This window comes from Aotus nancymaae, unplaced genomic scaffold (genome assembly GCF_030222135.1).
Source record: "Aotus nancymaae isolate 86718 unplaced genomic scaffold, 86718_ANA_hifiasm-v0.15.2.pri h1tg000003l, whole genome shotgun sequence".
Classification (NCBI taxonomy): Eukaryota; Metazoa; Chordata; class Mammalia; order Primates; family Aotidae; genus Aotus; species Aotus nancymaae.
In genome coordinates, this window is record NW_026988414.1 from 55,843,435 (window position 1) to 55,860,610 (window position 17,176).

General features: G+C 35.2%; 1 protein-coding gene across 10 annotated transcripts in view; it reads right to left on the reverse strand.

Annotated features, from left to right (window-relative positions):
• CCDC171 (coiled-coil domain containing 171) overlaps window positions 1–17,176 on the reverse strand; it is a 408,737-nt gene that overhangs the window by 116,210 nt on the left and 275,351 nt on the right. For 8 of the 10 annotated variants that reach the window (XR_010344271.1, XM_064381348.1, XM_012453490.2 and 5 more), the window contains one exon: window positions 16,907–17,038. The exons of 1 other annotated variant lie outside the window; for it this stretch is intronic. Coding sequence is in view for 7 of the 9 variants with exons in the window: in XM_064381348.1 (XP_064237418.1) it covers window positions 16,907–17,038 (132 nt within the window). In the remaining 2 variants the exon portion in view is untranslated. Of the gene's footprint in view, window positions 1–16,906; window positions 17,039–17,176 lie in introns of those variants that run through there. One more of the 10 variants, XR_001107639.2, reaches the window with a different exon arrangement.

Consider the following 17,176-nt stretch of genomic DNA (forward strand, 5'->3'; position numbering starts at 1 on the left):
CAAAGTCGACAGGTGGATAAATCCACAAAGATGGGAAGAAACCAGCACAAAAAGGATGAAAACACCCGAAACCAGAACACCTCTACTCCTACAAGGGATCACAACTCCTCACCAGCAAGGGAACAAGACTGGTTGGAGAATGAGTGTGATGAAATGACAGAATCAGCCTTCAGAAAGTGGATAATAAGAAACTTCTGTGAGCTAAAAGAACATGTTCTAACCCAATGCAAAGAAACTAAGAACCTTCAAAAAAGACTTGACGAAATGCTAACGAGAATAGACAACTTAGAGAGGAAAATGAGTGAATTGATGGAGCTGAAAAACACAACACGAGAACTTTGCAAAGCATGCATAAGTTTCAACAGCCGAATTAACCAAGCAGAAGAAAGGATATCAGAGGTCGAAGATCAACTCAATGAAATAAAACGAGAAGGCAAGATTAGAGAAAACAGGGTAAAAAGGAATGAACAAAGTCAACAAGAAATATGGGACTATGTGAAAAGACCTAATCTACATTTGATGGTGTACCTGAATGTGACGAAGAGAATGCATCCAAGCTGGAAAATATTCTTCATGATATTATTCAGGAAAACTTCCCCAACCTAGCAAGGCAGGCCAATATTCAAGTCCAGGAAATACAGAGAACACCACAAAGATATTCCTCTAGAAGAGCAACCCCAAAGCACATAATCGTCAGATTCACCAGGGTTGAAAAGAAGGAGAAAATACTAAGGGCAGCCAGAGAGAAAGGTCTGGTTACCCACAAAGGGAAGCCCATCAGAATCACAGCAGATTCTCAACAGAAACCCTACAGGCCAGAAGAGAGTGGGGGCCGATATTCAACATCCTTAAAGAAAAGAACTTTCAACCCAGATTTTCATATCCAGTCAAACTAAGCTTCATAAGTGAAGGAAAAATAAAATCCTTTGTCAACAAGCAAGTACTCAGAGACTTCATCACCACCAGACCGGCTTTACAAGAGCTCCTGAAAGAGGCACTACACATAGAAAAGGACAACCAGTACCAGCCACTCCAAAAACACACAAAATGGTAAAGAGCATCAACACAATGAAGAATCTGCATCAACCAATGGGCAAAACAGCCGGCTAGCATCAAAATGGCAGGATCAAATTCACACATAACAATATTAACCCTAAACGTAAATGGACTAAATGCCCCAATCAAAAGACACAGACTGGCAAATTGGATAAAAAGCCAAAACCCATCAGTGTGCTGTATCCAGGAAACCCACCTCACACGCAAGGATACACAAAGGCTCAAAATAAAGGGATGGAGGAAGATTTACCAAGCAAATGGAGAGCAAAAAAAAGAGCAGGAGTTGCAATTCTCATCTCTGATAAAATAGACTTTAAAGCAACAAAGATCAAAAGAGACAAAGAAGGACATTACATAATGGTAAAAGGATCAATGCAACAACAAGAGCTAACGATCCTAAATATATATGCACCTAATACAGGAGCACCCAGATACATAAGGCAAGTTCTTAATGACTTACAAAGAGACCTAGACTCCCACACAATAATAGTGGGAGACTTCAACACACCATTGTGAATTTTAGAGAGATCAATGAGACAGAAAATTAACAAGGATATCCAGGACTTGAACTCAGACCTGGACCAAGCAAACCTAATAGACATTTACAGAACTCTCCACCCCAAATCCACAGAATATACATTCTTCTCAGCACCACATCACACCTACTCTAAAATTGACCACATAATTGGAAGTATATCACTACTCAGCAAATGCAAAAGAATGGAAACCATAACAAACAGTCTCTCAGACCACAGTGCAATCAAGTTAGAACTCAGAATTCAGAAACCTACCCAGAACCACACAGCTTCATGGAAACTGAACAACTTTCTCCTGAATGTTGACTGGATAAACAATGAAATGAAGGCAGAAATAAAGATGTTCTTCGAAAGCAACAAGAACGAAGACACCACATACCAGAATCTCCGGGACACATTTAAAGCAGTCTCTAGAGGAAAATATATAGCAATAAGTGCACACATGAGAAGAAAGGAGAGATCTAAAATTGACACTCTATCGTCAAAATTGAAAGAGCTAGAGGAGCAAGATCAAAAAAACTCAAAACCTAGCAGAAGACAAGAAATAACTAAGATCAAAGCAGAATTGAAGGAGATAGAGACACGAAAAACCCTTGAAAAAATCAATAAATCCAGGAGCTGGTTTTTTGAAAAGATCAACAAAATAGACAGACCACTAGCCAGATTAATAAAAAAGAAAAGAGAGAATAACCAAATAGATGCAATTAAAAATGATAAAGGGGTATCACCACAGATTCCACAGAAATTCAAGCCATCATCAGAGATTATTACAAACAACTCTATGCACATAAACTAGAAAATTGGGAAGAAATGGATAAATTCCTGGACAGTTACCTCCTCCCAAGCCTAAACCAGGAAGAAGTCGAAACCCTGAATAGACCAATAACAAGGTCTGAAGTCGAGGCAGCAATTAAGAGCCTACCACCCAAAAAAAGCCCGGGTCCAGATGGGTTCACAGCCGAATTCTACCAGACATACAAAGAGGAACTGGTACCATTCCTTCTGAAACTATTCCAAATAATCCAAAAAGAGGGAATCCTTCCCAAATCATTTTATGAGACCAACATCATCCTGATACCAAAACCCAGCAGAGACTCAACAAGAAAAGAAAACTACAGGCCAAAATCCATGATGAACATAGATGCAAAAATCTTCAATAAAATACTGGCAAGCCGATTACAACAGCACATCAACAAGCTTATCCACCATGATCAAGTAGGATTCATCCCAGGGATGCAAGGCTGGTTCAATATACGCAAGTCTATAAATGTAATTCACCACATAAACAGAACCAAAGACAAAAACCACATGATTATCTCAATTGATGCAGAGAAGGCCTTCGACAAAATTCAACAGCCCTTTATGCTAAAAACCCTCAATAAACTAGGTATCGACGGAACGTACCTCAAAATAATAAAAGCTATTTACAACAAACCAACAGCCAATATCATACCGAATGGGCAAAAACTGGAAGCATTCCCTTTGAAATCTGGCACTAGACAAGGATGCCCTCTCTCACCACGCCTATTCAATATGGTACTGGAAGTTCTAGCCAGAGCAATCAGGCAAGAAAAAGAAATAAAGGGTATTCAGTTAGGAAAGGAGGAAGTCAAATTGTCTCTATTTGCAGACGACATGATTGTATATCTAGAAGACCCCATCATCTCAGCCCAAAATCTCCTGAAACTGATAAGCAACTTCAGCAAAGTCTCAGGATACAAAATCAATGTGCAAAAATCACAAGCATTCCTATACACCAATAACAGACTTAAAGAGAGTTAAATCAAGAACGAACTGCCATTCACAATTGCGACAAAGAGAATAAAATACCTAGGAATACAACTAATAAGGAACGTAAAGGACCTCTTCAAAGAGAACTACAAACCACTGCTCAACGAAATAAGAGAGGACACAAACAGATGGAGAAACATTCCATGTTCATGGTTAGGAAGAATCGATATCATGAAAATGGCCATACTGCCCAAAGTGATTTAGAGATTCAACGCTATCCCCATCAAGCTACAAATGACCTTCTTCACAGAACTGGAAAAAACCACCTTAAACTTAATATGGAACCAAAATAGAGCCCGCATAGCCAAGTCAATTCTAAGTAAAAAGAACAAAGCGGGAGGCATCACACTACTGGACATCAAACTATACTACAAGGCTACAGTAATCAAAACAGCATGGTACTGGTACCAAAACAGAGATATAGACCAATGGAACAGAACAGAGGCGTCGGAGGCGACACAACATATCTACAACCATCCGATCTTTGACAAACCTGATAAAAACAAGCAATGGGGAAAGGATTCCCTGTTTAATAAGTGGTGTTGGGAAAACTGGCTAGCCATATGCAGAAAGCAGAAACTGAACCCCTTCCTGACACCTTACACTAAAATTAACTCCAGATGGATTAAAGACTTAAACATAAGACCTAACACCATAAAAACTCTAGAAGAAAACCTAGGCAAAACCATTCAGGATATAGGTGTAGGCAAGGACTTCATGACCAAAACACCAAAAGCATTGGCAACAGAAGCCAAAATAGACAAATGGGACCTAATCAAACTCCACAGCTTCTGCACGGCGAAAGAAACAGTCAATAGAGTGAATCGGCAACCAACAGAATAGGAAAAAACTTTTGCAGCCTACCCATCTGACAAAGGGCTGATGTCCAGAATTTACAACGAACTAAAACAGATTTACAAGAAAAAAACAAACAAGCCCATTCAAAAATGGGCGAAGTATTTGAACAGATACTTTACAAAAGAAGACATACATGAGGCCAACAAACGTATGAAAAAATGCTCATCATCACTGGTCATTAGAGAAATGCAAATCAAAACTACATTGAGATACCATCTCACGCTGGTTAGAACGGCATTCATTAAAAAATCTGGAGACAACAGATGCTGGAGAGGATGTGGAGAAATAGGAACACTTTTGCACTGTTGGTGGGAGTGTCAATTAGTTCAACCATTGTGGAAGACAGTGTGGCGATTCCTCAAGGACCTAGAAATAGAAATTCCATTTGACCCAGCAATCCCATTACTGGGTATCTATCCAAAGGATTATAAATTGTTCTACTATAAGGACACACGCACACGAATGTTCATTGCAGCACAGTTTACAATAGCAAAGACCTGGAACCAACCCAAATGCTCATCGATGACAGACTGGACAGGGAATATGTGGCACATATACACCATGGAATATTATGCAGCCATCAAAAACGATGAGTTCGTGTCCTCTGTAGGGACATGGATGAACCTGGAAACCATCATTCTCAGCAAACTGACACAAGAACACAAAATCAAACACCGCATGTTCTCACTCATAGGTGGGTGTTGAACAATGGGAACACATGGACACAGGGAGGGGAGCACTATACACTGGGGTCTGTTGGGGGGGAGTTGGGGGGATAGCGGGGGTGGGGAGTTGGGGAGAGATAGCATGGGGAGAAATGCCACATATAGGTGAAGGGGAGGAAGGCAGCAAATCACACTGCCACGTATGCACCTATGCAACAATCTTGCATGTTTTTCACATGCAACCTAAAACCTAAAATGCAATAAATAAATAAATAAAAAGATGCAACTGCTTTGATCAGATCTGACAATGGACCAAAGACACATCCTAATTCTCACTTTTGGGGTTCAATATATAAATTTTCTTAAAGAGTAGTGTTAATATGAAAAGAAAAGTTATAGAAATAAATAGCTCGCAGGGTTGAGAGCTAGTGGTTCACTACCAAAGAAAAACTGCTCAGTCCATTATCTCGAAACAAACAGCTCCTCAGAAAGTGCACTTAATCTAAGCTACTGACTCAGAGTAAATACATCCATATATCCACACATTGTTGACTACCTTATCTTTCCTCTTTTCATATCAAACCATTAGCTTTATTTATGAATTTCAGCAAAGTACATCCATAATTGGTTTCTTTACATTAATTTGGACAGAGGTCCTAAATACATATTTAGCTAGAATTATAAGAATTTGACGTACTTGTTTGTGGTTTACTTAAATCTAATATGAACAATTTTCAATACACCTGAAGAAAAGCAAATTGGCAAAGAGAGAAAGGGAGAAAACATTTTATGCCTTTATTAAGAGCCAGCCCTTTTATCACCATGATTCCATTCTGATTCTGATGTAATACAGCAAATTGGTTTGGGAATTTGCATGCTTCAGCCAGGGTTATCATCTCCTTCAATAATCCCTATAATCTCTACTCTATAACAAAATTCATTGATGTCAAACTATATCACTCTGAAAAAAATATTATCATTTTAGTTTTTTAAAATAGGTTTACTGAGGTATAATTAATAAACAAATAATTGCACATATTTAATAAATAGCCATTTTGTTTGTTTTGAGGACATTGATTCCCAGGTGCTTTCTGATTTTCAACTAAAAAAATGAATTTACTTTTTGTACATTGTGAAGGAATAAATAATAAGAGTGCCATGAAATTCTCCTAAGACCATAGTTTATTTGCAGTATCACAGTGTTTCAGTAGCTGGGAAAAAATTATATTTATATATATATTATATATATTATATAACACTGTACCATGCTCTCCCGAGATTATTCATCTTATAACTGAAAGTTTCTACCCTTTGATCAATTATCTCCTCATTCCCCCAACCACCCTCAACCTCAGGTAACCACCTTCTACTCTCTGTTTCTTTGAGTTAGGTTTTTTTTAATTCTGTGTATAAGTGGAATCATGCAGTATTTGTCTTTCCGTGTCTGACTTATTTCACTTAGCATAATGTCCTCCATGTTCATATATGTCGTTGCATATTACAGGATTTCCTTTGTTTTTTAAAGCTGAATTTTCCTCTCTCTTTCTCTCTCTCTCCCTCTGTCTCCCTCTCTCTCTCTCTCTCTGTGTGTGTGTGTGTGTGTGTGTGTGTGTGTGTGTGTAAAAATTTTCTTTGTCCATTCATCCATCAGAGGGCACTTAAGTTGTTTCTATATCTTGGCTGTTACGAATAATGCTATAATGAATATGGTAGTGCAGATGTGTCTTCAAGACAATGGTTTCATTTCCTTTGGAGATATACCAAGAAGTAGGATTGCTAACTCATATGATAGTTCTATTTTTATTTCTTGAGGAAATTTTTCTTGAGGAAATTCCATACTGTTTTCCATAATAACTACACCAATTTACATTTCCACCAATAGTGCACAAGGGTTTCCTTTTCTCTACATCCTTGCCAACACTTGTTGTCTTTTGACTTTCTGGTAATAGCCATCCTAACAGCTGTGATGTGATATCTCATTGTGGTTTTGATTTTCATTTCCCTGATGGTTATTGGTGTTGCACACCTTTTCATATACTTATTGGCCACTTGTATGTGTCCTTCGGAAAAATGTCTTTTTAGGTTATTTGCCCATTTTTTAAAAAGGTTATTATTGTGTTGTATGAGTTCCTCATATATTTTGGATATTAAACTCCTTACTGCATATACAGTTTATATATATTTTCTCCCATTCCACAGGTTACTTTTCCATTTTATTAATTGTTTCCTTTGTTGTGCAGAAACTTCTTAATTTGATGTAGTCCCATTTGTTTATATTTGCTTTTGTTGCCTGTGCTTTTGTTATCACATTGAAAAAGTCATTGTCAAGCTCAATCTAAGGAGCTTTCTCCCTATGTTTCCTTCTAGCAGTTTTATGGTATTAGGTCTTTTTAAACATTGTTTAATCCATTTTGAGTTGATTTTTGTGCACATTGTAAGATAAAGGTCCAATTTCATTCTTTTGCATGTGGATATCCTAAATAAAATATTTTTAAAACTGTGATTTTGATAATTTCAAGTTTAAATAAGAGGGAAAAGAATTAGAATCCCTGTTAGGATAACTCTTAGTTCTCTTCTTCAATTCATACATATATATATTATGAAAACATATATTTGAGAATATTAATAGACTGTTCAACAAATGTAAAACATCTGCAGAATTATTACAAGAAATTACCTTTGTACCTAGTTTTAGACTAAATGATTTACTGCATCTCCTTTAATCCTTAAGTTGCATATTCATTGCTGTATTTTCTTCTAACTCCTGTCACTTAAATTGTCATGCAGAATAGGGCAAATCAGGGTCAGTTTATATAAGCGGCATCAATTTGAAGAACTTCATCAGTCTTTATTTCAAGGCATTATGCAAAGAAAACTGACATTAAGAGAGCCTTAACTGACAGCAAATGAAATCAATCAGCAAATCACTAAGCCATAATAAACTCACTGAATTTGTGGATAACCCTTCCTTTTCCAGGTCTTCACCTAGGCAGTCCATCAAACACTGTATTTTGTCCAAGTAGCTAAAATGAATAGCAATTCTGGTTGTAGCACTTGAAAGTTCAACTGCTCACAGGCTTCGGTCTCTCAATAATAAGTATTAAAAGATATAATAGAGTTATATTTAAAAATAGGCCTTAAATGAACAAAAAGATAAAGCATCGTTTAGATTTAGTTTTTGCCTCTTAACATTAATGACAAAGAAATTATGTTCACATCATTTCAGCAGCTTTTCTACTTAGGGTCACCTAGAACTGAAAGTTGTAAAAACAACAACAACAAAAATTCTATACTGTACTTTGATATGTTTTGTCATTTTTGTTTTTTGCTAATTGCATCTCAAACATTTCACTTAAATGCAAATACTGTCATCACTTCACAGAGTTAGAATTTGAAATCATCCCAAAATTAAATGGTGTAAATAAAGGTGACAAAATGGTTTAAAATACGGAAACAGTAGTAATGTTTGCATTACTTTATATGATTATTTAAATAGTAGTATATGGCATGAATTTACCACCTGGGTCTTAGCAATGGCTGTATACTTAACTGGGAGGAAACACTAAAGTTGTTGAACGTTTTATTTTTTCTAAGGCACCTGTTGAACAGGTCATCAATCAAAAACCTCCAGAAGTCAAAACACTAAAACATTTCTCAATATACTTATGTCACCATTCCTGACCTTAGGCCTTTTATAGTTCAGTCCAACTTAGCTTTTATTAATATAGCATTTTCTAACATAAAAATCACCTTCACATACACATTATCTCATCTGATCTTCCTACAATCCTGTGAGCAAAAGCAAGACTGGCTTCACTGTCACCTTTTACAGATGAGGAAATGGTGGCTTGGTGCTGTTGAGTGACTTACCAAGGTGGTTAAATTACAGGGCCAGGACTTAAATCCAGGCATTCTGACTCCATATAGGCTTTTTCTAATACTACCATGCTGACTCCTTCCCCAGAAAATAAAATTATTTTAACTTTTCCAAATACTATCCTGTTAAGAAAGTAATTCCCATTCTAATCAACATGATTTTCTAGCAAACTTAATGACATACAGTAGATTGCACAGACTTATGATTGCCAATTTGCATATAATCTGATTTACCTGCTTATCTTTGAAAGGGGTAAAAATATCAACCTGAAATTGAAAACTAAGCAATCTACACATACATGACCAAGGAATGTTTATGTGTCAAATATTTAAAGAAAAATGATTTCAAAAATATTTATTAGTGCTATTTAATTTTCCAAGTTCTTTCATACATGTTATAGGATCCTCATAATCACCCCAAGATGCACCAGACCGGGTATGATCATCCCCATTTTACTGATGAGGGAACTGACATGCTGGAAGAATTCAGGGTCAAAGGATCACAGAAAATAGTGATTCTAGGATAGAACTCCAGTAGCACTTTCAGAGCCACAAGAATGATAATACATATTCATCCTTCACAAGAAAGAACAATGCTGTATTCCACACACACAAAAAAGATAACAATTGTATAAAACAATGAGAATGCCTGCTACCTGTGTAATTTGTGTCTATAGGAGGAAGGATTTCATCTGCTTTACTGCCAGTCCTACTATCTAGCAAAGTTGCATAACCGCTTCAACCTTCTGTAATACTGATTCTGCTATGATTTTATTTCCTTCCTAATTATTCTTTCCTTTTAAGAAAAGTATTAATAATAAACAACAAAACTAGAAAAATGAATTTATAAGAAGTTCTACCAGACTTTACTTAGTCTCAGTTCAGATCAGTGATATGGGATCATCACAGCAAGATATATAATTTATAAATACATTAAGCTGAATTAAGGAGTACAAAGTTATAAGATTCTTTAAAATTGTAGCAGAAGCTTTACGTGGATGGAACTACTTGCCCTCATATGTCATCTTGTCCTTTTCAAAAGGTAAAAGAGATAAAAATCTCAATGAGAAAAAAAAAACAAGAAACAAAACCACTGGTCTGAAATATAACCCAGGATGCAAGATGTAAGATATCTCATCTGCCAATATTAAAAACAAAAGTTTATAGAACTCCTTCTACCTTTCAGAAGCAGCTGATAGGTAGAAGGCACTACCTTAGTATGCAAGACTATGTTTTAATAACAAATATACAGAAAATACCTTATTGTAATAAATCTTTTAAAATAAAATATAAGAGCCAGGCATGGTGGCTAATGCCTGTAATCCCAACACTTTGGGAGGCTGAGACAGGAGGATAGCTTGAGACCAGGGGTTTCAGACTAGTCTGGGCAGCACAGAAAGACTGTGCTTCTACAAAAATAATGAATAAATAAAAAAATAAAATATTATCTACAAAAATTTAATATATTAGCTGGGCATGGTGGTGAACACTTGTGGTCCTAGCTATTCAGCAGGCTGAGGCAGGAAGATTGCTTGACTCTGGCATTCGAGACTGCAGTCAGCTATGATCACACTACTGCACTCTAGCCTGGGCAATAGAGAAAGATCCTGTCAGAAGGCAGGAAGGGAGGAAGGGAGGAAGGGAGGAAGGGAGGAAGGGAGGAAGGGAGGGAGGGAGGATTTTATGGCCTGATAAAGTATCTAAACAAAAAGAGCAAAATTTTATATTTTCACCCTCAAGATTGTGTCCCAAAAATCTGATGCATTCACCTCTTCACCACCATCAAACAAACAAAGAAGAAACCTAGAAATCAAACATCAGGCACAGAAAGGGAAGGAGGAATAATGGGAGAAAACGATGGTGAAAGACTTACGGGATAATACCAAAACTGCTCTAGTAATAGCTGACATGCAAAGCTAATTATCTAGCAGTTTTCCTAGTCATCAAACACTAAAATCTTAGGAGAAGATATAGATTGAGGATGACAAGCCATAACTCACAATGACTATAATCAACATTTAAATGCTATTTATATTGATATTGAATTAAAACTAAGATCATTATTGTTATCTCACTTTGTAACAAACCCTTAAAATAAGTTTTTCAAAACACTGGAGAAACATTCCAGGACATTGATCTGGGCAAAGATTTTTTGTGTAAGACTTTGAAAACACAGGCAACCAAGCCAAAAATAGAAAAATGGGATTATATCAAGTTAAAAGGTTTCTGCACAGCAAAGGAAGCAATCGACAACGTGAAGAAACAACCCACAGAATGGGAAAATACACTTGCAAATTATCCATCTGGCAAGGGATTAATAACCAGAATACACAAGGAGCTCAAACAACTCCATAGCAAAAAAATAAACAATTTAAAAAGCGGGCAAAAGATCTGAATAGATATTTCTCAAAAGAAGACATACAAATGGCCAACAGGTATAGGAAAAAAAATACTCAACATCATTAACCATCACAGAAATGCAAATCAAAACTACAATGAGCTATATCATCTCAACCCGGTTAAAGTTTATATTAAAAAGACAGGCAATAATGGATGCTGGTAAAAATATGGAGAAAGGAGAATCCTTGCACACTATTAGAGAGAATGTAAATTAGTATGGCACTATGGGGAACAGTATGGAATTTCCTCAAAAAACTAAAAATAGAATGATATAATCCAGTAACTCCACCACTGGGTATATATACAAAAGAAATAAATATATCAAAAGGCATCTGCACTCCCATTTTTACTACAGCATTATTCACAACAGCCAAAATGTGGAACCAACCTAAGTGTCCATTAATAAATGAATGAAGAAAATGTGATATCAATATACACAATGAATTATATGTATCCATAGGAATAAAGTGATAGGAATGAAATTCTATCATTTACAACAACATAGATAGAACTGCAGGTCGTTAAGTGAAATAAGCCAAGCACAGAAAGAAAAATATTGCATGTTCTGACTCATACGTTGTAGCTAAAAAAGTGACTCTTGTGAAGATACATAGATTGGTGATCATCAGAGGCCAGGAAGGGTAATGGGGAGAAGGAGATGAAGAGAAGTTGATTAGTGGGTACAAATACACGGTGTGATAGAAGTAATAAGACCTAGTGTTAGATCAGTAGGGTGACTATAGTTTACAACAATCTATTGTATATTTTTAAATAGCTAGAAGAATTTGAACGGTTCTAATATAAAGAAAAGACAAATATTTAAGGTGATGGATCTATAACCCAAGCACAATGATTTGAGCTTTACAAATTATATTAACATATTAAATTATCGCATGTACCCTAAAACCATGTATATCTATTATGCATCAAATTTTTTAAGAGAAAAGAAACAAAAGGAGAAAATAAGTTCTTCTGTGCACCTTAGTATCTCATTTCTTGTAATATTTTGTTTTGTTTAGCATTGCTTAGAACTCTACTAAGGAAATTTTGAAGAAATTTTAGTTCTCCTTGTGTAATATGAAATCTTTAGAGTAGTATTCTAAAATTTCAACTGCCAAGTAGTAAACTCTTCTTACTGTCAACAACCAAAAAAGCAGCAAATTAACTAATTCTTATATTCACATTCAAGTTAGACCCCAAATCTAGGATTTGTTATATAGGTAAACTCATGTCACAAGGATTTGTTATACAGATTATTTTGTCACCAGGTACTAAGCCTAGTTTTCAATAGTTATCTTTTTCTGATCCTCTCCTTTCTCCTCTACCCTCCACCCTCAAGGCCCCAGTTGTTTTCCTCTATATGTCCATGTGTTCTTATCATTTAGCTCCCACTTATAAGCAAAAACATGTGGTATTTGGTTTTCTGTTCCTGCATTAGTTTGCTAAGGATGATAGCCTCCAGTTTTATCCATGTTCCCACAAAAAACATGATCTCGTTCTTTTTATGGTTGCATAGTATTAAATGGTGTATATGTACCACATTTACTTTATCCAGTCTACCACGGATGGACATTTTGATTCCATGTTTTGCTATTGTGAATAGTGCTACAGTGAACATATGCCCGCATGTGTCTTTATGGTAGAACAATTTGTATGCCTTTGGGTACATACTCAGTAATGGGAGTGCTGGGTCAAATGGTAGTTCTGTTTTCAGCTCTTTGCGGAATTGCCACACTGCTTTCCACTATGGCTGAACTAATTTACAATCCCACCAACGGTGTTTAAGTGTTCTCTTTTCTCCACAACCTCATCAGCATCTGTTATTTTTTGACTTTTTAATAATAGCCATTCTGACTGGTGTGAGACGGTATCTCATTGTGGTTTTGATTTGCATTTCTCTAATGATCAACAATGTTGTTGAGCTTTTTTTTTCATATGCCTGTTAACTTGCATGTATGTCTTCCTTTAAAAAGTATGTGTCCATATCCTGTGCCACTTTTTAATGGGGTTGGTTTTTTCTTGTAAATTTGTTTAAGTTCCTTATAGATGCTAAACATTAGACCTTCATCAGATGTATAGTTTGCAATATTTTTTCCCATTCTACATGTTGTCTGTTTACTCCGTTGATAGTTTCTTTTGATGTGCAGAAGCTCTTAAGTTTAATTAGATCACATTTGTCACTTTTTTGTCTTTGTTGCAAGTGCTTTTGGAGTCTTCATCACGAAATCTTTGCTGCTTCCTATGTCCAGAATGGTATTGCCTAGGTTGTCCTCCAGGGTTTTTACAGTTTTAGGTTTTGCATTTAAGTCTTTTATCCATCTTGGATTGATTTTTGTATATGATGTAAGGAAAGGGTCCAGTTTCAATCTTCTGCATACGTTTAGCCAGTCATCCTAGTACCATTTATTGAATGAAGCCTAGCACAGTAACTGACCCAGGGTAAGTACTCAACAAATGTTACTGTTAAACTATTATTTATTTTTTACTACTGAATCAAAATGGAAACACCAACATTTACTGGATGCCTACTAATATCTGCCAGTTATTACCAATAATACATATCATAATTATTGAAAAAATATAATTCAGAGTATAAGATAATGAATAATAGATATTATCTTTATAAAATATAAATAGAATCTTTTTTATTACAAAGTTCTCTGCATTCACACTATAGTGGACTTTTCATTTAAAGCTAATTGGTCTAATATGGGTGTTTTTATTCTTTTCAATATTGTAATGAAAGCCTATTTGCTGTTATTTAGAAGATAAAAGTACTATGTAGGTTTAAATTTGCTATAGGAACTTAAACGAAAGATTTCACTGGAGACATGGCCTCATTGGAACATCATATGCCATGGAAAAGTAAATACAAAGCTATGGAAGCCTTTGCTTGATCAAAATTATTTAAAGTTTTGAAGAAACAGGGAAGGGTGAAGAAACTAAATGGAAAGATACAGAAAAAAGAAGACCTTAAATAACCATTCCTCAAAATAAAACATACACACACCTTAAAAGTAATGCAAACAAGCTACTGTTGCTTACTTCATCTTTACAAGGGCCTTACAATGGCTACAATAATAACAGCCACCCTGCAGTGTCTGCTTTTTCTAGGCTAGGCACTGTACTCCACTTCACATGCATTGCTGCTTTCAATCCTATTGCAAGCTTCAGGGATCAGTAGCATTACTTTTTTTTTTGCAGCTAAGGAAATTGGTGGGAAAAGGTAGCAGATCTCAGAAACAAGTTGAACTGAATTTTCCTCCATAGAAAAGCATCAGTCATGTGCTCTTCTGGGTTCAGAGAATATAGGTAATCTACTCATCCTCTTAACTCAATGACAATGTTCACTGGTCCTTCTATTCAGGATTATACCTATCATAAAGTTTGCCCCCATTGAGAAAGACAGAAAACTTCAGCTCCTGCTTCTATAAATGATAGCTGAGTAAGATGGGCAAATGGTTCATATACTACCACATCCTGCTGAGTGATCCTCTCTTCATAATCAAAGGTTAAGAACTCTGAATAGTCCACTTCATCAGTACAGAGTCAGAGTACAAAGTTAAACAACTACTGAGTTCCCAAGTAAGTAGCCACACTTAGCATAAATGCACATATTTTCATACTGCAAAAAAAGGTGAAATTAGAGTTTCACACTATTAGGCTATAATTAGTCTACAACACAGCATAAATTATGATCTATATCATACATAGATGTATAATTTTGTATAAATGGAAGAAAAATTCTATTATAGATATCTAAGGTTTTACTCTTACCATCTAACATATGTATCTACATTTTCAAGTATCAGATTTATTAGTTCAGCTTAGCAGTCAAATTCTATTAGACTTAAATCCAGGCTCTCGGCTCTGCCCTTTCCTTGCTGTTGATCTGAGCAGTTACCCGTTGTATTTGCTGTGGGTGGTGGTGGTTGTTTTAAGTGTAAAACAGAGATAGTGTCAACTATTTGACAGGCTCATTGTGAGAATTAAATAAGATGATATATTCAAAGAGCTAAGTATGGTACCTGGTACATAGTTAAGTGTTCACTGAAATTATAGGTACTATAATTATCACAAATGTCTCCTAATATTCTAACTATGATGTACACTACTAAACTACAGTATGTATTACAGCATGTCAATGGAACTTATCCCAATGGGAATGTATGTAATTATTTTTATTAGAACCTGGAAAAGACAGTAGATTAAACTATGGGTCTCTACATTTCCTTCTTGCTGTTCTCAGATATAACCACCCCCAAAAAGGGCATTTTTGGGAATCAGTCTCTTTCCAAACTACCAAGATCTAGTTTTGAGGAAGTCCTTATTTGTAAATTATGACAAATATTAAGACTTGTGAGATTCTGAATTGAAATAGCCAAGCGAAGGATTATTTTACAACCACTAGAAAAATCTCAAATCATATTGTATTCATAGGATGAATTCATAAATACTGATAATCAAATTTAAAATACACATTTTAAATCTTATCCTAAATAATGGTACAGCATTCTACACTATAACAGAAAATAAAAATATTTTATGCTTAGTTTTATAATTATATATATTTTAGATATATTGGACAATCTAATGAAAGAAGCAATGAGTATTTTTTTCCTTGTAGAGCATTAATTTGGTACTAATAACAAATTAAATTAAGATATGGAGCATATAAAAAATTAACATAGCTCCACACGAACTGACATTAATTTCCTACAAAATTAAAATTCCACAGGGTCATAAACTAAAGAATGAAAAAGATTATTTTAAATCTCAACATGTGAAAGACACACTAAGTTTTGAGAGACATTTCTCCTTATAAATACATGAAGAAATAGAGTACTTGAATAAGGACAATCTCTTTTGAAATATCAGGCTTCCTATAATTTACATAATGTTGATAATTTTCTTTTTGTAATGAAGGTTTTGGGTATTAAAAGGACACACTGAATTTCATTTTGTCAGATTAAGAAAAATAACCTTAAGGAAAAAAATGATTACAATAGTATTAATACAATAGTGACATGAAATAGAAGGATACCTACAGCATCTGAAAATGAATCTTTCTAAAAATAAGTTTATTAGTGTACTTTAAAGTTATCTGAGGTCTTATGATTTGGTATTTTAAGTTTAATAAGTGAAATGACCCAGTTTTCACATATTACAATGCTCATTAAAACTAAATATTAAAGGGTAAATTACTCTTCAATAGAAAATACAGGTAAGTTTTAGTTTTGCTGAAATTAAATTACTCCATAAGAAAGGTTGGATATATTTTGGAATTAATATTGAGAAATTTCAAGTATCTCTCTTGATGTTTACATCTAAAGTGATTTATTTTATTATTTTTTTCCCTAAAGTGTCTTATTTTCAAACAATAAGAGCAACAAACTGAGACTTACTTAAAGAAATAACAGCCTAGTATCTTATTGTCCTCTGCTGATAGGAAAGTATTTTCTTTTAATACTGTACTTTGCCATAAAACACATTTTTCCTTGTTAAAAACACTTTTCTGGATTGTTTTAATAGGCTAGTTCTAGGCTTTAAGGAAAAAAAATATTTTATAAAGTGTATTGTTACATGATAGAAGAAAAATGAAGATGCATTTATTTGCATCTCCTTTAAATTATTCACAATACTTTGAGGCTTTCATTCTCTCCGGTTAGTGCAATTTATTTTTCTATATGTCTCAGTAGCAAACAATGTTATTTAGACTCTAACCTGGCATGCTACCACCTCTGGCTCGCCCTTGAGCCCCTCCATTGCAAAGGTCTCCAGGTGCAGTTTGGGTAGCTGCAGGGTGAAGTCATTCCTACTTGCCGCAGACCATGACAGCGAGATCTGATCTCTGACCTAAAGGGAAAAAAACAGCATCAATGGTAATTCCCCTTCAGACACATTAACTGGGATGAACTGGGTCCCCTTGAGCCCACTGAGTGGACTTGCATTGATCGCTGGACCTGAAATCCATGAATAAATTTAGGACTAATT